The sequence below is a fragment of the Myxine glutinosa genome, chromosome 1 (assembly GCF_964187855.1).
Source record: "Myxine glutinosa chromosome 1, kmMyxGlut1.1, whole genome shotgun sequence".
NCBI classification, from domain to species: Eukaryota; Metazoa; Chordata; class Myxini; order Myxiniformes; family Myxinidae; genus Myxine; species Myxine glutinosa.
In genome coordinates this window covers 25,132,927-25,154,598 of record NC_136261.1, presented here as the reverse complement: position 1 = coordinate 25,154,598, position 21,672 = coordinate 25,132,927, and the positions used below count along the sequence as shown (strand labels likewise).

Genomic DNA, 21,672 nt, shown 5'->3' with positions numbered 1-21,672 from the left:
GCGAACCGACGGCAGCTGCAGGGAAATTAATGTACTCGACACCGAATTAGAATGTACAAAAATAAACACGTTTAGTCGTTTATTCCGGTACCCGAGACAATGAAACGCGACGATGATAAAATAATGCTCCTAAATTGGGATCCCACACACCAGACTCAACAAGAGGACACAGGGATGAATGAACAAAAGAAACGTCGTGTAATGGTGATGTGGTGTGCGGTCTTATCTGTCCGTCAGTTGCAGTGTAACACAGCTCCAAACTCCGGCGTGGAGGAACCCTTCGTCCGCCTCACACGCTTTGCTAGGCCCGAGCCAATGCCCTCGCCGTTTGCACACGAGGTCCCGTTCACCACTCTTATCTCCAGAAGCACCGAGCACCGCTCCAAGCACCACGAGCGAACCGTCAGCCCGATGAAGAGAAGCGCAGGGACCAACAGATCTAGTACAGCGCCAAAAGACCAGCGAAGAAGAACGGCAAAATGGGAGAGAGGGCCAAAGGAGAGCAATTGCGACTACACGCTATGAAAACCCAAGAGAGCTGCTCGCTAAGAGCTGCTGAAAATCAGAGCTGCTGAATCAGACCTCTGAATAATGCCACTCAATAATCTCCCTCCAATATCTCGTCAGCGCACCCTTTTATGGCCTGGCCTGTGACGTCCGTCTCGGCGCGCCCTCTGATTGGTCGAGTGCTTCCCGCACCGGTACTGCTCGACCCCCTCCCTGCCCAGCCAACCGTCCTCCCACGCGTGGCCCCCGGCTTGCCACGAGGCCATGCCAGGCCAGCTGGAGGTGTAGCCGGCTGCGGCCCTTGCGGTGGTGCCCCGATCTGGCCCCCTGTCCGTTTACTTCCAAAGTCGTTGTAAGGGAAGGGGATTTAATTACTGTGTGCACTACAGGGCCTATCTAAGTGTTTATGTGGGTAGGCATTGCCATAAGGGACAAATGTTTGATTACCAGGTGTGACACACAAGGGCTGTTATCTTTAATCCCTACAACTACCTAGCACATGAACATCCTGGTATGTTCACAGGTATACTCTTGCCCGACAAACCGGACTAAACACACAGAACTTATTACAGGGCAGATTCCTTATCGCGACAGACGAAGCATGTTACCTATTCAGATCGACCTGACTCTAGATATTCCTCCACCCCACCGACATGACAATATAAATGGAATTACAGAAATGAGATTTCAATTGCAGTTTATTAATTAAAGAAGGAAAAGTCATAAATAGTCACATGGTAGATTGGTTCGATTGGAAAAATGTGGATCTGAAAATGAAATATCACAACAAAATTTGGTTTATTTCATGTTTGGTGTTTTGGTTCAAAGCATGTGGGTGTAAACATGAAGCACAATTACTGATTGAAAATTTGGGATGGTATCGTTCACATTCAATGTCCCTTGGAAAAGTGAATGGATAGGTTCAGTAATTTGTGGACCATAGCACACGATGGTTTGCAATCCACTCTGTCATACTGGCTCAGCAATGCTACTTTGCATTACTGCTTTGTGCAACTGGCTCAGCAATGCTTCTCTGGAAATTTGCTGACTATCCTTCCTGCCAAATTTTTACATGATCAGCAACACAATGCAGAAGACAACTTTTTGCATTTACCCAATAAATGTCCTCAGAGTGCACATCACTGTGCTTAATTTGATGGTCTCACCTCAAATTGTTTATTTCTAGCAACTGTAAAAGTCTTACAGGGCCATTAAAACTTCAGGTAGCAGTTCTCACAGAGAGTGTTAGCTCGATTTGGTCGTTTTCAATAACATACACTTTGTGAATGTGGATATTTTCATTAGTTGTGTCGAGGATTAAATTTATTGCATTAAATTGATTATTTAATGCTCGGGAGAGGGAGTCTGGCTTTAACAAAGAAATAACATACCAAAAAAAATACAGAAGTACTAGGAGTACCATCAAAGGAACATTAAGTACAGAAAAGTAACTTAATTTAGCCAGGTTTTTTTTTTGGTTTGTTTTTTTGTATACAAGATCGAGGCTCGTGAAAGAGCTAACATTAATCACACAGAAAGACAAACCGACACATAAAACATATAACATGGGGAGCGGGAGACAAGAGGGAGAGAGAGGGGGAAGGACACACACACAACATTTGAGAGCAGGGACATCGAGAGATCTGTGGGAGGGAGAGAGCTTTGGGGGGGGGGGAGGCATGGGAAGGGGGGAGGGTGGGAGAGGTATAAAACATATGGACATTGCCAGGACTTCCAGGAAAGAAGTTGGAATTTCAAACAAGGTGGATCTGGGGTGAATCAGCAGGGGTAGAAAAGATCAAGGTTTTGGATGGGGGAAGATAAGAGATGGTAGTGAACAGCTGTTTTAAAGACCTGGAGGGAGGAGTGGGATTGAAGGGAGTGTGGGAGTTTGTTCCAGAGGCAGGAGAAAAGAGGAATGAAAGAGTGAAGGTGAGCAGAGAGCCGAGATTTCGGCAGTTTAACCATAAGAGGGTTACTGGCAGATCTTGTGCGACCTGTAGGAATATTTGGGGGACAAAGCACAGAGAGAGCTGGGGGGGGGGGGCAAGGCCGGAGAGGAGTCGGGAGAAGACAGAAAGACCACCAACTTGCCTGCGGTGAGTGAGTGAAAGGCCCTCGGAGATAGCTTCATCGCGGGAGATTATTTTTTTTTTGTATACAAGATCGAGGCTCGTGAAAGAGCGAAATTAATCACACAAAGACAAACCGACACATAAAACATATAACATCGGGAGCGGTAGACAAGATGGGGAGAGAGGGGGAAGGACACAAACACAACATTTGAGAGCAGGGACCAAGAGACATGGAGACATCGAGAGATCTGTGGGAGGGGGAGGGCTTGGGTGGAGGAGGCATGGGAAGGGGGGTTTTAAGTGTAAAACACAAGGACACTGCAAGGACCTCCAGGAAAGAAGTCGGCATTTAAAAAAAGTAGATCTGGGGTGAAATTAGCGGGGGTAGAAAAAAATCAAGGTTTTGGATGGGGGAAGATAAGAGATGGTAGTGAACAGCTGTTTTAAAGACCTGGAGGGAGGAGTGGGATTGAAGAGAGTGAGGGAGTTTGTTCCATAGGCAGGAGAAAAGAGGAATGAAGGAGTGAAGGTGAGCAGAGAGTCTTGATTTTGGCAGTTCAACCATAAGAGGGTTGCTCGCAGATTTTGTGCGACCTGTAGGAATATTTGGGGGACAGATCACAGAGAGAGAGCTGGGGGAGCAAGGCCGGAGAGGAGTCGGTAGAAGACAGAAAGACCACCAACCTGCCTGCGGTGAGTAAGTGAAAGGCCCTCGTAGTTAGCTTCATCGCGGGAGATTCCAATGATTCTGAAAGCTTTGGTTTAACCCTAACTCGAGATTAAATTGAGTTTGAAAAGATCTGGGCAGTGCATGTTGCCAAAAGTACAGGGAATAATAACATTTATGTTGATGTCTTGGCAATTTCATGAGTAGCTGAGTTTCTCCATCATCCGTTGAAGAAGAAGAAGAAGAGGAAGCGCTAATTCTTTGTTCACGCTGTTTCTCCATATTCATTTTGTTTACAATCACAATAATAAAATTATGACAAATGAGAATAATAGACGAGACTGATTTCTGAGAAATGTGAATGTTAGGTGCATTTTTGGGTAAAAGTTGGGAACCTCATTTTTTTACATAATTATGGTATGCTGAATTCGATTAGCCCGGTTCCCAAGCCGAATTTTGAGTTTTGAATTTTGAGAATTTTGAGGGTCCCTCTGTTGATTCAGCATGACATCTGTTCTTCTCCAAGACTGGTAAACCAGAAGCAATGTCACCGACAAGTGATGCGTGTTTAAAGACTTGGTTCTTTAAAGAGATATTGTTACGGATTCGTCACTTCCGTTGTTGTGGTTTTCATCCACTGTAAACATTTTTGATTCCATGTACTATTATTGTTGTCGTTTAAGGGAAATAGAGGTTACTATTTTCAAAAGGTAAAAAAAGTCAATGTTTTAAATGAAGCCAGAACCGGACGATGAGGAAGAGGAAGAGGAGGAGGAAAAGGCGGAGTGAGTGAGTCGGACAAGAAGCCTAGTTGCTTTGAGGTCTGGAGCGAACGATTGGCGAACGAGAGTCACGAGCGAACTTTGGGTTTCCCAGGAAAATGATTCCTGCGACAGAGTTGTTATCGCTGTGACCGATCAACCTGCGTGTCAGGTTTTGCGGTTGATTCCAAGGAGAATCATCATAGTGCCGTTATGCATCGAGAACGGGCGGTCGGCCATTTTGACTCACGCGCTTTGTGCGTCACTCAAGGTTTTTCGCCTCGCTTTAATCATTGTCACCGCATTCAGACGTGGATCTGGTGTGTGTGTATGTAACGTGGCTTTTGAGTGGGAGGTCTGCAGTTCGCCGATTGGGAGCCGTCGGGCGTCCATACCTGAAGGTGTGATTTCCCCGTCGCTTTTCGAGGACACCTTCGCCCATCTTTGGCAGGGTAACTGCCAACCCAACGGGATTCTGGTCTTGATACGACATCGTACGGTCGATCACTGGAGTGGATCGACTTTGGCTTGATGCCAGAATACGACTTTGGCTTGATGCCGGAATACGACTTTGGCTTGATGCCGGAATACGACTTTGGCTTGATGCGGGAATAGAGACATTGGAAATGTTCTTCTTTTCGCTCACTTGGAGCACAGTGAGTTATATTGTACGAACCTGATGGTACCATCATAGGAAATATATATTGGTTGTACTATTGATTACTATTGTTTTTGTGTTGTTATTCTTGTATGACCTTAATACAATATTTGTTTGTTGGTAACAATTGGTGTGGTTTCACCATTGGTCTTTGACACAGAATAACACATCTTTCTGCCGTGACTCCTCTCGAGGATCGGAGGTACACCAAGACCAGGGGGTTTGGGGAGGAGCACGTAACAGAAATTGGGGGCTCGTCCAAAATTGAAATTGGGGGCTTGTCTTTGCAGATTTAATTCCCTAAAACTCGTCCGGGATTAAATTCCCAAACATCCTCATCCGGGATTAAATTCCCTAACATCGTCCTCCAGGATAGAATTCCCTAACATTCCCAGAATTCCAAAATTTGGAATTTTTCTAACATTCCCAAATTTTTCAAAAAAAATTGAAAATTTTTATGTGAAGGTTAACAGGTGCTAACTAATAGTCACCATGGTGTTTGACGCAGAAAAGTTTGCGGCATCCCCTAATGAGGCACAGTTCCAAGCGTTAAAAAGATCGGAACTCTTGATATTGGCCAAATATTTTAACTTGGAGGTCCGAGTTAATATGAAGAAAGCAGAGATGCAGACATTGGTGGTAGAACCTCTGGTGGGACAATGAACATGGAAAGAGGTAGCCTTGGATTGGTTACCTGAGGAAAAAGAAAATGTGGAGCTCTGGAAAATGGAGATGCAACTGCAGAGCCAGGAAAGGTTAAAAGCAGAGGAAAAGGAAAGCAGAAAAGGAAAGAGCAGAACAGGAACGAGAACTCGAGGAAAGAAGAGCAGAACAGGAACGAGAACTCAAGGAGAGAAGAGCAGAGCAAAGGAGAGCTGAAGAAGAAAGAAGAGCAGAGGAAAGAGCAGAGGAAAGGAGAGCCGAAAGGGAGTTAAAGGAACGTGACATGGAGTATCAGAAGGAACTTAAATTCAAGGAGCTGGAATTAATGGGAGAACGGAGAGAAGTAGTATCCATGCCGGCTAGTTCGACAACTAGTCAGAACACGTGGGATGTTGGTAGGCATGTGAGGCTGGTTCCCCCTTCAATGAAAAGGAGGTAGCCAAGTTTTTTTTACACTTTGAGAAAGTGGCTCAAGTGCTAAAATGGCCTGTGGGGTCCTGGACTATGTTAGTGCAAAGAGTTCTGGTGGGTAAAGCTCAATATATCTATTCGGCTTTGCCGATTGACCAATGTGCAGATTATGAGATAGTGAAGAAAACCATTCTCAAAGCCGAGGAATTGGTCCCTGAAGCTTACCGGCAAAATTTCAGGAATGCCAGGGAGAGGGAGCGGGAGACCCATGTGGAGTTTGCCAGAATGAAGGAAACCATGTTTGATCGGTGGTGTGCCTCGAAGGGGATTGGGAAAGACTTCAACCTGTTGCGACAATTGATCTTGGTGGAGGAATTCAAACAGTGTGTCCACGCGGACATTAAAGTACATTTGGATGAAAAGAAAGTACCAGAGTTGTATGAGGCAGAAACCGTGGCAGATGACTATTGTTACGTGCTCCTCCCAGACCCCCTGGTCACGGTGTACCTCCGAGCCCCGAGAGGAGTCACGGCAGAAAAATGTGTTATTCTGTATGTCAAAGATCAATGGAGATGCCACCCCAATTGTTACTCACAAACAAATATTGTATTAAGATCACACAAGAATAACAGTACAACAATAATATGAATCAAAAGTACAATCAATATCCTATGATGGTACCATCAGCTTTGTAATATACAACTCACTGCGCTCCAAGTGAGTGAACCAAGAACATTCACAATGTCTCTTATTCCCGGCTCCAAGCCAAAGTTTATGTGCTCCAGCAATCGCCAGAACGAGGTCCAATCGAGACCAGAATCCCATGCGGATGGCAAGTCCCTTCACACAGCCGAAGCTATACAAAGGCGCCCTAAAGGCGACTGGGAAATCCAAAGGCGCCCTACAGGCGACTGAGAGATCACACCCTCGGGTATGGACGAATTAACCTTCAAAAAGCCACATCACACACACGCCCCAGATCGACGTCTGAATGCGGTGAATATGGTCGAAAAGAGACGAAACCGCGAGCGAAGCACAAGTCCTGCGTGAGTCAAAATGGCCGACGGCCGGTCTCGTGGCGCAATGGTATGACAATGATTCTCTCCTGAATCGATCGCAAAACCTGACACGCAGGTTAATCTCTCACAGCACTGACAACTCTGTCACAGGGACCCCTTTCCCGGGAACCCGAAAGTTCGCGAGTGACTCTTGCTCGCCAACGTTCGCTTCAGAACCCGGAGCAACTCGGCTTTCTTGTCTGACTCGTTCACTCCGCACTTCTTCCTCCTTGTCGTCCGGTTCCCGATCCGGTTTCCTGTTACTTTTAACATTAACTTTTTTACCTTTTGAAAACAGTTCCTGAACAATAAACCTTTTGAAAACAATAATAGTACATGGAATCAGAAATATTTACAGTGGATGCAAACCACCACAACGGAAGTGACGAATCCGTAACACTATGCCTTGACACACAGGATGGGATTCCACAAACCGAACCTCCCGCCTAGAGTTAGCCAGGGGAGTTATGGTAAATCAGGGGCGGAGAACAAATATTCATGGAGGCGGCCTAGAGATGACTATGAGGACAAATCTGATACCGCGACTTTTAGGGATCAGAAGACTACAGTTCCAAGACAGACTTATCTTCCGGGGGGCCTGAGGCAGACCTCGAGTTTTTCCTCCAGGCCTACTTGCGCTTTTTGAAAGAAACCTGGGCATTTTATGTCCCAATGTTACGCCCTGTAAAGGAAAAACCAGGAGCGGAGTCAGACTAGACGTCTGAATGCGGTGAATCTTGTGGTGCGGAATCTTGTGGTGAGGCTGTTGCCGAGAAACAACTTGCCTTCGTCTCCTGGAAAGCAAATCCAATGGAAGGAAATCTCATTTCCTTTCACAAAGCCCGAAACAAGTGTGTGTCCACCCTCAGGAGAGCCAGGAAACAATATCTCTCCGTTCTCAAGACCGAATTCTCTTATCTGTCTCCCTCTTCCAAATCCTGGTGGCGTCTGGTCAAATCTGTTTCTGGTGTTTGTTCCCCCTCCATCCCCTCCCTTACCTCAAACGGCTACACAGCTGACTCCGCACGAGAAAAAGCTGAATGCCTCAACTCTGTGTTTGCCTCTAAATCTTTTGTTCCAAACCCATCCCTCTCTGTACCCATCATACCCAGTCATACCCAGCTGCTCCTGGACTCCGTGTCCTTTCCTCCTGACAAGGTGGAAAAGTTTCTGTCAACCCTCGACTCTGATTCTGCAACTGGACCTGACGGCATCAGCCCACGGGTCCTAAAATCCTGTTCTTCCGCTCTTTCACTCCCTCTCTCTGTTCTCTTCACCCTCTCTTTTGCTCAAGGTCAACTGCCATCTGCTTGGAAATCAGCCAACATCACCGCTTTGCACAAAAAAGGTGCAAAAACAGATCCTAGCAACTACAGACCAATCAGCCTTCTCCCAATTATCAGCAAAGTCATGGAATCCATCATTGCTTCGGATATGAAATCTTTCCTCTTCTCCAATGGCTTGATCTCTGATCATCAATTTGGTTTCAGACCAGGTCACTCTACTCTGGACATGCTGCTCCTGCTGTCTCAACAATGGATGGAGATCCTCAATGCCAAACAGGAAATTAGAGCTGTCTCCCTCGACATATCACATGCCTTCGATACGGTCTGGCACCCCGCTCTGCTCACCAAACTCTCCTCCTTTGGTATCCATGGAAATCTCCACGCATGTCTGGCGGACTTCCTCTCTAGTTGTCGTCAATGTGTGGCCCTGAATGGGTTTCTTTCATCTCCTCTTCCTGTTCAGGCTGGAGTTCCCCAAAGCAGTGTTCTGGGCCCTGTGCTTTTTCTGGTCTTCATCAATGATCTCTCTGACTCTCTTGAAAATCCTCTCTATCTCTTTGCTGATGACTCCACTCTCTGCCGCTCCATTCCTCCTCCCTCAGATCGGCAGTCTGCAGCCTCCTCACTCTCTGCAGACCTGGACAAAATCACAGACTGGGCAAACAAGTGGAACATGTCTTTCAATCCTGACAAATCTCACACTCTTACGATGTCTCTCCGAAAAGACCGACTGGACAACCCTCCCATCTACTTTCTGAATAATCCTCTCCAAGAAGTTCTGTTACTCAAGCTTTTGGGTCTCACTATCTGCCATGATCTTTCCTGGGAATACCACATTTCCAAGCTGGCCTCCAAAGCCAGTCGCCGACTGGGCATCCTCCGTCGTGCGAAGTCCTTCCTTGGCACACCTCAGCTCCTCACCACATACAAGGCTTTCATCCGCAGCTCAATGGAGTACTGCTCTCCCCTCTGGGTTGGTGCTCCTGCCTCACACCTAGCTCGTCTTCACGCTGTTGAAACCAAAGCATTCAGAATCATTGGAATCTCCTGCGATGACGCTATCTCCGAGGGCCTTTCACTTAATCACCACAGGCAGGTTGGTGGTCTTTCCGTCTTCTACCGACTCCTCTCCGGCTTTGCTCCCCCAGCTCTCTCTGGGCTCTGTCCCCCAAATATTCCTGCAGGTCGCACAAGATCTGCTTGCAACCCTCTTATGGTTAAACTGCCAAAACCAAGACTCTCTGCTCACCTTCACTCCTTCATTCCTCTTTTCTCCCGCCTCTGGAACAAACTCCCTCACTCTCTTCAATCCCACTCCTCCCTCCAGGTCTTTAAAACGGCTGTTCACCACCATCTCTTATCTTGCCCAATACAAAACCTTGATCTTTTCTACCCCCGCTAATTTCACCCCAAATCCACTTTTTTGAGGTGACTTTTGACTTCTTTCCTGGAAGTCCTTGGTGTCCTTGCGTTTTATACCTATCCTGCCGCCCACCCGGGCCCTCTCCCTCCAAAAACATCTCTCGATGTCCCTGCTCTCAAATGTTGTGTTTGTGTGCTTCCTCCCCTTCTCTCCATCTTGTCGACCGCTCCCCTTTTTATATACTTTGTTTGCTTGTTTGTTTGATTTGTTTGTTTGATAAATGTTAGCTCTTTCACGAGCCTCGACTCTGTACACAAAAAAAAAGAAAAAAGAAAAAAAAGACGAGACATTTGAAGTCTGATTTGGTGTCAGGACCGGTCACCGTAGGTTTACAAGCCACTCTTCCTGCAGAGGGAATATCTTTTGTTATCGGGAATGATTTGGCCGGTGGTCGAGTTTCTGGTAATCCAATGTTGGTTGAAAAGCCTAGTATGGAAAATAACACCGCACAGTTATAGCAGGAGATTCCGGGTATCTTTCCATCCTGGGCAGTGACTCGTGCTATGGGTAGGAAGCGCTCTGAAGAGAAGGAGAAGGATGGTGATGTGGATTTGGGTTCCTTCGAGGTATTGGAGGAAAATTCTGAAAGAGGTAATAGGAAAGGGAGTGACATCAAGGAACTTAAGGGAAAGGTGGCACCTGGAACCAAAGAGGAAATGGAGTGTCCGTCAGAGACATCTGGGAGCGAGGTTGAGCAAACGGTGCTGGTTTGAAAGAGACTTGTTGAAGAAGAACACGGAGATTCGGAGATCCGGAGTTTAATTGCTAAAGCCGTTACAGAGGAAGAGGCTATGAAGATACCTGTTGGTTACTTCATGAAAGGGGAAATACTTATGAGAAAATGGAGACCACCAGAGGTGCCAGCAAATGATGAGTGGAAAGTTCATTACCAAATTGTGGTGCCACCGCCGTACCGGAAGGAGATATTGAGTTTGGCGCATGAGACACCTTTGGCCGGGCACCTTGGAGTGAACAAGACCTGTGACAGAATATTGGTACATTTTTTCTGGCCAGGATTGCGACGTGATGTGGCGGATTTCTGTAAATCTTGCCATTCTTGCCAGCTGGTGGGAAAACCTAATCAGAAAGTCCCATCCGCACCTTTAAAACCCATTCCAGCTTTTGAAGAGCCATTCAGCCGTGTCATTATTGACTGTGTAGGCCCTTTACCTAAAACTAAGGCTGGACATCAGTATTTGTTGACCATCATGTGCACTTCCACAAGGTTCCCAGAGGCAGTGCCTCTTAGAAAAATTACTGCTGCAGTCATTGCAAAGGCCTTGATTAAATTTTTAACTTTGGTTGGCCTACCTGAGGTCATCCAGTCTGATCAGGGTTCCAATTTCATGTCAACACTTTTTCAGCAAGTGGTACACCTGTTGGGAGTGGAGCAAGTAAGATCAAGTACTTACCATCCCGAGAGCCAAGGGGCCTTGCAAAGGTTTCACCAGACATTGAAGAATATGATCAGAACTTATTGTTTTGAATGTGACAAGGATTGGGATGAAGGAATACCCTTATTGTTGTTTGCTACGAGGGAATCTGTTCAGGAGTCATTGGGATTCAGTCCTTTTGAACTTGTGTTTGGACACGCAGTGCGAGGACCATTGAAATTGGTGAAAGAACAGTGGCTACAGGAGGAGTCACAGTCAACAGTGGTAGAATATGTGTCAACGGTTAGGCACAGATTGGCAAAGGCTTGTGAAGTTGCGAGAAGAAACTTGAAAGTGACACAGGATAAAATGAAAGTGAGACATGACAAGAAATCTCAGATACGAAATTTCAGTCCTGAGGACCGAGTGTTGGTGTTGCTTCCTGTTCCAGGTCAGCCACTACAGGCTAGGTATTTTGGTCCTTATGCAATCGAAAGGAGGGTTAATGAAACAGATTACGTGGTGACAACTCCCGACCAACGGAAAAAGCAGCAGCTGTGTCATGTCAACCGACTGAAGAAATATTATGAGAGGAAGCCTGTGGAAGAAATGGTTCCTGTCTCACCTGCCGTGCCTGTAGTCGGGGTGCAAGAGAATCCAGAGGTTGAGGCCGGGGTGAAGTTTGATAACTTTGATGACCAGGCTTGTCCCAGATTGACGAACACAGAAGTGTTGAGTCATTTAGATGAGAAATTAGGTCATTTGACGAGGGAACAACAAGGACAACTGTCCAGCCTAATCTTTGAGTTTGCACATTTGTTCACAGATGCACCTGGTCGTACTGACTTGGTATATCATGATATTGAGGTGGGGGAAGCCATTCCAGTGAAGCAACACCCCATATCGGATGAACCCTGTGAAGATGGAGTATCTTCAGAAGGAGGTTCAGTATATGTTGGAGAATGACACCATCGAACCAGCAGCAGTGAATGGAGCTCACCATGTGTGTTGGTTCCAAAACCCGATGACAGTTTTCGCTGTTGTACGGATTTAAAACGGGTTAATACTAATACAGTGACCAAGACCGACTCATATCCCATCCCGAGGATTGATGACTGTATTGATAGAATAGGCCCAGCTAAATTTGTAACTAAGTTTGATTTGCTGAAGGGTATTGGCAGATTCCTCTTACTGATAGAGCCAAGGAAATCTCGGCATTAGTCACACCAAATGGGTTGTATCAGTACAAGGTTCTTCCCTTTGGATTTAAAAACAGGCCTGCTACATTTCAATGGCTAATTAATAAGCTTATTGCAGACCTTGAGGGGGTGGAGGCTTATCTGGATGATGTCATCATCCACACTATGACCATGGAAGATCATGTTAAACAAATTCATGCTTTTTTCAAGAAACTGACCGAGGCAGGGTTGACCCTCAACTTATCTAAGAGTGAGTTTATAAAGGCACAGGTGGTGTTGCTAGGCCATGTAGTAGCTTCTGCCCAAGACAGAAGCCATTGATCGCTTCCAAGTTCCAAAAGGGAAGAAGGAGCTTATGAGATTCTTGGGTATGGCTGGTTGGTACCGGCGGTTCTGCAGGAATTTTTCTGATGTGGTAGCCCCTTTAACGAATTTGCTGAGGCAAGAGACCAAGTTTATTTGGGATGACAAATGTCAGGCTGCCTTTGCCCACGTCAAAGCAATATTAATGAGCTCTCCTATCCTTGCAGCCCCGGATTTTCAAGCACCTTTCAAATTGGCCATTGATGCAAGTGATGTGGGGGCTGGGGCAGTTCTATTACAGGAAGATGAGGATGGAGTGGATCACCCGGTGTGTTACTACTCCAAAAAGTTTAACAAACACCAGGCAAATTATGCCACCGTGGAAAAAGATACCCTTGCTCTCCTGCTGGCGCTTCAGCATTATGAGGTGTATCTAGGAACTACTGCCTTTCTTATAAAAGTCTTCACTGATCACAACCCCTTAACCTTCATTCAAAAAATGAAAAATAAAAACCAGAGGTTGATGAGATGGAGTTTGGCTTTGCAGGAGTTCAACTTGGAAATTGAGCATGTAAAAGGCAGGGACAATGTCGTTGCTGATGCTTTGTCCAGAGTGAACTAACTTTGGAAATTTCTGTAGGTGGTATGGAAGTTTTTTTGCTCGATTTTGGGGAATATTAATTATTGTTGCTCACATGAATTGATAATTTGGGTGTGAGTTTTATTTTTGTTTGTTAAAAGAGTTTTTGCCTGCAAAGAAAGTTTGAACATAGTGAAAACTTTCTTTCTTGAGGGGGGGGAAGTGTTGCGGATTCGTCACTTCCGTTGTTGTGGTTTTCATCCACTGTGAACATTTTTGATTCCATGTACTATTATTGTTGTCGTTTAAGGGAAATGAAGGTTACTATTTTCAAAAGGTAAAAAAAGTCAATGTTTTAAATGAAACCGGAACCGGACGACGAGGAAGAGGAAGAGGAGGATGAAAAGGCGGAGCGAGTGAGTCGGACAATGAGGTCTGGAGCGAACGATATTCTCAAACGAGAGTCATGATCGAACTTTGGGTTTCCCAGGAAAGGGATTCCTGCGACAGAGTTGTTATCGCTGTGACAGATCAACCTGCGTGTCAGGTTTTGCGGTTGATTCCGAGAATCATCATAGTGCCGTTACGCCTCGAGAACAGGCCGTCTGCCATTTTGACTCGCGCTCTTTGTGCGTCGCTCAAGGTTTTTTGCCTCGCTTTAAATCATTGTCATCGCATTCAGACGTGGATCTGGTGTGTGTGTGTGTAACGTGGCTTTTGAGTGGGAGGTCTGCGGTTCGCCGATTTGGAGCCGTCGGGCGTCCATACCTGAAGGTGTGATTTCCCCGTCGCTTCTCGAGGACACCTTCCCCCATCTTTGGCAGGGTAACTGCCAACCCAACGGGATTCTGGTATCGATACGACATCGTACGGACGATCACTGGAGTGGATCGACTTTGGCTTGATGCCAGAATACGACTTTGGCTTGATGCCGGAATACGACTTTGGCTTGATGCCGGAATACGACTTTGGCTTGATGCGGGAATAGAGACATTGGGAATGTTCTTCTTTTCGCTCACTTGGAGCACAGTGAGTTATATTGTACGAACCTGATGGTACCATCATAGGAAATATATTGTTGCAGTTTTTAGAACCTTCACTTTATCAAATTTAGAATTAAAATTCCTTATAAATAACCCCTGTGTACATTTCCCCTTAATTGGCTGTTAATTGAAATAAGTGCACCTTAGCTAGTCCATGTACAAGCACGTAGCCAATCATAGAACCTCTCTATAGTTATATCATTATTCTGTGTTTCAGATAAGGCTGTGTGTCCAATAGTCGATCTTACGTTGCACCAAATCAAATAAGATAGATCCCCTTTTCGATTGCCCAAACCTTCATTGTCAGCAGCGTCGCCTACCTCTCCAACAGCATTCAGACTCCATTACGCACGCGGTCAACTCGGAGAAGAAGGGCGTGGCCCGCCCATCGTCATCAAGAGGTGGAGCCAGCAAGCCCTTACGACCAACCAGGAATCGGTGGGCATGGCTTGGTAGGGCATGACCAGAAACATCGAGCAGGTTCGTGAAGGTTCGAAGGCGTGGCTATATAACCCGTTACGGGAAGCCCCCACCGCGAGATGAGAGAGGGAGCACGAATCAAGAGTTCTGTGAAGGAGGTGCGTGATCCAGCTGAGCGTGAAAGAACGCAGGAGGCAGAGAATGCAGGAGGCAGAGGACGCCTGAGAAAGCTGCCGGTGCAAAGCCGAGTGTGTGGAGTCACCGTTTGCTCACTTCCAGCGTGGAGCTGGAGCGGACGTCGTTGCCGCGTTTTCCCACCGCACCTTCCAGCCCTGCCGTTCTGCACAGACCCTTCTTCTCCCTCCAGCCAATCCTACCTGCAATTCCCCATTCGTGTGAGTCTGTTTGTGTTGTCCTGTCACTGGGAGTAAGTAAGACTGTATAAGCTAAGAATTGCCCTGTGTATCTGCATCTTCCTCTTCACTGTAAATTACTTCGTTCTCCTTCTTCTTTGGGTTTGTGTAAATAATAATAAATATCTGTTCTTTCTTACCCATTTGGTTTCCTTCTCGTCCGATCGCTTTAGTGGTTTCTTGATTGAGTTCCTGTGGTGCGATTTCGGCCAACGCTTCATAATCGGGTTAGTACTTGTTAATGGCTCGAACTCCGGGTTGCTAAAACCGCTCGGCAACTAGTCCATCTAAGACCGGGATTCGAGCGGAGTTACCCACCTGCCTTGTGGAGGGATTGGCGGAGGTGTACGGGAATCCCTTGACCAATCACCTCGGCCAATCCCACCCCACAGGGGAGCGGGGTAGCTTCAGGATCGGTGACGGCCAGTATACGGGACAAGGGGTTAACCCCCCTTGGTAAGGGGGGCGCCATCGTCTGGAATCCGTAACAATATATTGGTTGTACAATTGATTACTATTGTTTTTGTGTTTATTCTTGTGTGACCTTAATACAATATTTGTTTGTTTGTAACAATTGGTGTGGTTTCACCATTGATCGTTGACACAGAATAACACATCTTTCTGCCGTGACTCCTCTCGGGGCTCGGGGGTACACCGTGACCAGGGTGTTTGGGGAGGAGCACGTAACAATATGGAGAGTCACAGACATGATTAATGGGTAAAAAGTTTATTTCCAGCTGAGGTGAGACAAACCCTCTTCTTCCTTGTTACAGAGGTAACCAGGTGAAGCATTGGTGGTGTGAGGGGGTTTTCGAGATGGGGAACGGGGCAATGTAACACCAACCGAGTCGTCCAGTTTATGACAGTGAAGCGGTCTCCAGATCATTCCCCAACCAAAACCATGATCCCATCTGCACCTGTTAAACCACTCCACCCACCAAATTTTCCTTCTGTATATCCATCTGAGCCCCTTCTTGCATTCTCTCCTACCCCTCATCCTTGTGTATGAGCAAGGTGTACGGCCTGTATGGCACTAGCAGTCCCTTGGCTTATTTGATTTGATTCTCTTGTTGGCCTGGAGCCTGGTGTTGGCTTAGCGGTTAGGGTGCCGGCTTGGGATCCTAGGATCCTGGGTTCGAATCCCAGTCGATCGCTAAATTAACACCAGGGGGGTTGACTCAGCCTGTTATCCTTCCGAGGTCGGCGAATTGAGTAGGTCAGCTTGCTGGGATGAATGATCCCGGAGTGTACTCCAGCTTAGAATAGGTACACCGTATCCCTGCGCATCGTAAGAGGCGACTAAGGGTTGGCGTGAGGAAGGGCATCCGGCCATAAAAAACATTGCCTCAAACAGGGAACCATGATTGTCATGGGGCCCGCAAGGCTAACCCCTGCTCTAGCGGGGAAAATGGTCTTAAAACGATCATTCATTCATTCATTCTCTTGTTGTCCCTCTGCCCTGTTGTTGGCATTTCGCCCTTCTCTTTCTGCTGTTCCTCTTATGTTGCCGCCTGATCCATTCTGTGTTCTAGCTCTTCCACGAGCCTCGACTTTGCATACAAAAAAAGCGAGGGAAGACATTTCAGAAAAAGAATGCCAAAAAGGCAAAATGTTGCTTTCTCCTTAATCAACAACAATTTGGAGGCATATTCGAGTGGAATGTCACATAACACCAAACAGCACATTTATGCTCATCAGAATCTTTTTTTTATTTTAATCACTGTAAATAAATCCCTCACAACATCAGAGTCTGCATTAAATAAACCAGCAACGGCAACCACCCTATGGGCGGGGCTTCAATAGGGAAGCCCAAATGAAAAGGAAAAATATCAGAAATTGAAGGCTTTTTTATTTTAAACAATTCATATAAACATCTGTTGAATCATATCACACACAAATCATCAAAATCTAAACAGTACATGGCGCCCATTTAAAAAAAAGATTGAATTCTGCAAAACGGAAGCGGCCGCGACACGTCTTTCTCAGTCGCACGTTTATGTGTGAAGAGTGCGCGCCGAATCTGTAACACAGAAGCAGCCGTTACACCTGTTTCTCAGTCACATTGCACACGCTGTCATGTTACTTCGGAGCCGCACGTTTATATAGGAAGACTTCGTCAGGAGTCGATCTACTCTCTCTTGGTACGTAGAATAAACAGTATTTGTAGAATTTCAATAAAAGCCACATCACTGTTCATATCGGTAAATATTATTCCATCGTGTTTGGAAAAACGAGAAAAATTGGAAAACTTTGAAAAACTATATAGCCTATTTTACTCCCAGGGTCCCAGGAATACCCACCCAAAATATCGTTGAGATCGGTTGAGCCGTTTTTGCGGTACCTTCGAATGGACGGACGGACATTTGGTGAATTATAGTAAGATTTTTCTAAAATATCACTCAAAATATTAGAGGTAGGAGGGGAGGGGGCGGTACTACGCAGAACAGTTTTACAGTTAAATGTTTGCAAACTTATTGTCCACCTTTTTGTTAAGCTCTCCATGACATAGGATTGCACTTCAGGCCTGTGTTCTTGTTGGCTCTTCAACAAGACAGGGGCTGTCCAGCATGGCCTCACCTGTCATTAATCCACCATCATTGCACCTTGCATTTTTGCTGCGCAGCAGGTGTCCACAACAGGAATTGAAGATCATGTCTGTGCCACACCTGTAAGATTATAGTTTGCACACTGATGAACGTCTTCATGACATCCTCCGTCGACAAACAGTTAAGGTGGAATTTTGTGAAGATTTTAAGTTTGAATATACGTCGCTATGGCAACAAAGGCTATTGTACAGGCATTTTAAGCTAAAACAGAAACCATTGTTGAACTTTCACGGCATTTTGAGGCTATACTTGTGTTTTTTTGAATTGTCAGCAAGTATGACAACACAATATCAACAAGCATAAATATAATGATATAAATCCCAATACCAGGGGGAAAAAAGGATATGCCCAAGTTCCTTTTTTAAAAACATTTTTTGAAGAATCCTCAAATGAATTGGAACGGCACTCGGTAGAGCGCATACCTCGGCAAGGCTGAACAGTTTACGTTTTGCATCCACTGATGGCTCGGGTCTGGATCGGGACCTGAACCCAAATCTAATTGGCTTGTTCTTGTCACCTACCCAATTCATCCACCAAGTTTTGTCATAATCCGACCACAACCTTTTGAGATATCATGCTATATATCGGTTTTGGGCCTATCTATCAATGATGAAAAAAAATCAATTAAAAAAATTCTCAGATCCGCATCCAGATCCTGATCTTCACCAAATCTACTTAATTCGTTATTTTGACACACCCAACCTGTCCACCAAGTTTCTCCAAATCCATCCACAACTTTTTTAGATATCCTGTTCACAATCAGACAGCCAAACAAACAGGGGTGAAAGCTCCGTCCACCTTTTGGTGGCAGAGGTAAATATGGAGTTCCTGATTTGTCTTCCATTCAAAAGCTGACTAATTTGTTTAAAAGTTAATCAAATTATTTCACAGAAAGGAACAGAGGTTGAATAGGTAGGCCACCAAACCAAACATCACTTGTGGAACATACTGTCACGTCGGAGGTCCAGCTAACGCAGGCACTGCGCCGGAGGTCTAAAGACCTATGATGTTTGAATTTACACTATACTGCATTAATTTACATTTACAATCCCCCCCCAAGGATCGCGCAATAAATAAACCAAATTTGGCAGTTGTTCACACGGTTGTTCAGACGCAAAGAGAGGAAGGTGGGAAAACGTTTCTTGCAATTAAAATGTTTTGTTAATAAGAAGAAGATGGGGAATAAGGAAAGACAGGATAATAAGTAAATAAAAGGAACAGATGGCCGTCAGCACAGATGGATGAAATGGGAAACACACAAACTTGTATACTAGAGAAATAACCCTGCTAATGGCACCGACAATACCAGATTCAGACAATGATGGGGATCACAGGGGAGGGGTCGTGGCTGTAGGACGATGGTGTCATGCAGGGTGGTGTGGCAAAGGGTGAAGTGTGGCTCCGGGCAAGAAAGGAGAGGATGGTGATGAGGAGCAATGCATTTGTGTCTCTCGAAGTGGTCCTCTTGGTAAGCGATGAAGCAGAGAAAGACGAGATGTCTTCTGCTATGCGCATATGCGGACACAGATTCTACCTCCTCTGGGACTGTCTTCATGCACGAGGCTGGCCACCTGTGGGCAGCGCCATCTTTCGGGCCATTCCACCATGCAGGGCGGCCCCTCGTTAAAGTGTTCTTCCCTCAACCAGGGCTCCACAGCTCACTTTTCTGACCTGGCCTTAGTTCTCTGGCCAAACAACCTGTGATGATGTCCATTTAAATGCCTTTGTGCTTTCCTTGTGCCTTTTTGTTCAAGTCCTTCATCCACCTGGCCTTTTTGTGCAGGAGGTTTTACTCAATGCAACCGTACCCTATTATGCTCCAAGGTTTGCAATCACTACCTCTTCAGTGCACATTTTACCATGCAACTTACCTCTGACAGATCCCTGATACAGGTGTAAATCTAACCTACTCAAGCACACGGTCCATACTATTCTTACCATATTCTAGTTATGGATGCCCCTCACCATCTCCCTTAAAATTAGACCAGAATCGACAGGCTTCCTTTAGTGTCAAAGCAACAGATGACCGCCCGAGACCTTATAAGTAAGAGTTGCAGGCAGTATCTATGAACACATCTAATGTGTTTACCTATCTGATGGCCAACCTCGCTTCATCGTGTATATATAAGCAAACTTTGTTCATGGCCAAAGGTTTTTGTTCATCTTTGTAAGAGTTTAAAGAATAAAAAAACGTTTTATATGATCTTGACCAACACTCAACAGAGCTTCACCAATAATTTCAGTTTATGCTGATCAGTTCCCTCAACAGGAGCAGAAAGAGCTAATACACAATATCATTTTATCAGTCATAAATTCTAACCACGACCAAACAACCCCTGGAAGGGGGATGAAATTGCTTGAGCTGAGTTCCACCCCCATTTAATTTGTAACTGGCAGGGGTACCCGAGTGATTAGACTCTGGTGATGCTCCGGGTGGTGGTGGCGGGGAGTGGGGAAAGGGGGGAGAATGGGAGAAGGGAGTGAGAAGTGGGGAGTGGAGAGCCGGCTGACCAAATAACTGCTGGGGTGGGGAGCAGGGGAAAAACTGAACTAAGGCGATGCTGGTGGGTCTTAAAGGTAAAAGAGGTCTTCGAGGTCTTATCTGGTCTTTAGGGTCAAAGTGGTCTAAAGGCTTTGAAGAGTCTTGCGGGTTTTTAGGGGTGCCCCGGACCTTTGAGGGTCTTAAGAGGTCTACTCTCTCAAGCATGTAAAAAGTCTTCTCTCAACCATGTAAAGGGCATGTAAGAGTGTGCCTTAGGTGTAATCGGGGTCTAAAAAGGCTGGCATGGTGGATGAAAGTACTCTCAGGACAATTCCCAGGTCTGGCTTGATCTGTGTGCCAACTTTGATGGCTGTCAGCTCAGCGGTCGTGAACATATTTGCAAAAAAAATGTGAACATACATACATACATACATTCTGTCCTGCATAGCCTCCGGTTAATACCAGAGGCTCGCGGATGGACCGAAAACGGTTTTAATTGAGGCGACGGCCAAACACGGATTTAACTATCAAACGCGGAGGATGAAGGAAAGTGGGAGCTGCGGTAAAAGCTTACGTTCAGCGCACCGACGTAGCTCTGGTCCTGTAAGGGAATTAACTTGACACGGGCACTGGTTTGACAGGGAACAGAAAATAATAGAAAGGTTTATTAAAAAGAAACGCAGGGACAGGAAAACGCGATAATAAATCTAAAACTCCTAAATTGGGATCCCACACACCAGATCTCAAACACAGACGGGGAAAATGAATTACGAAAAGAAATGTCTCATCGTGTAATTTGCAATGGGGATTGGCCTTATCTGTCCTGTCGTCTTGTCTGTCTCCAATCTCCGCTGCACACCACGGGGCGCCTCGCTCCCGCACAAGCACCACGAAGGCCTGGCCCCAAATTCCAAAGCACCACGAGGTCCAACGCAGGTTCGCAAAATCCACCCAGCAAAAAGGAGCGAGATCCAACCACCTCAACGGCGATCTTCCACACGACAGCCAACTCAACCAGGGCCGGGGCTCTGCTCACAAGCCAACTTGGGATCGCACCGGGACTCTCTCAAGCTGTGAACTGCAAACCGTGAACTCAAAAACCTTCTCTGCTCATGTCGTTCGGCGCGCCCTTCTTATCACCTCTGGCGGTGACGTCAGCCCTGCTCGGCAACCAATCAGGGCCTCGTAGCCTCCCGCGTTTTGTCGACCCGCTTCGCGCCTTCCGCGTCCATTCGTGCCAACCGATCACAGCCCTCCTGGGTGTGGTATAGCATGTTGTGTGTAGCATGCTGCGCGGGGCCAGTTGAGATTAAATGGGCCGCGGTCCAGCGCGGCACCCCGAACCGGCCCCGTTGCCTGTTCGTCTTCCAAAGTCATGTCAGGGAAGGGATTTATTTAGTGTTGTACTAGGGACCTAACTACGTGTCTTCAGGTGTGCATTGCCATAAGGGACAAAGGTTTGGCTACCAGGTGTGACACACAGGGGCGCCACTCTTTAATCCATACTCTATTTATCACTCGAACATCCTGGTATGTTCACAGGTATACTCTTAACCGACAAAACGCCTACACATGAAACTTATTACAGGGCACAGATTCCTTACCGCGACAGATGAAGCACGTTACCTATTCAGATCTAGCTGGCTCTACATATCACTACCCCACCCGACATAACACAGCCCCCCCTCCCCCCCCCCCCTGGAACTGCAGCTCTTGCAAGGTTCACTGCAGGCACGACCATTCC

At 46.2% G+C, this 21,672-nt stretch overlaps 2 protein-coding genes across 5 annotated transcripts in view; both read right to left on the bottom strand.

Annotated features, from left to right (window-relative positions):
- Window positions 1–21,672, bottom strand: part of LOC144889489 (uncharacterized) — an 880,122-nt gene that overhangs the window by 90,312 nt on the left and 768,138 nt on the right. The gene's annotated exons all lie outside the window — the stretch shown is intronic.
- Window positions 16,673–21,672, bottom strand: part of LOC137421904 (glutathione synthetase-like) — a 205,674-nt gene continuing 200,674 nt past the window's right edge. For 2 of the 3 annotated variants that reach the window (XM_078769822.1, XM_068108437.2), the window contains one exon: window positions 16,673–17,506. In XM_078769822.1, the coding sequence (XP_078625948.1) occupies window positions 17,359–17,506 (148 nt within the window). In that variant the 3' untranslated portion in view covers window positions 16,673–17,358. The remainder of the gene's footprint in view (window positions 17,507–21,672) is intronic. The other variant, XM_078769819.1, reaches the window with a different exon arrangement.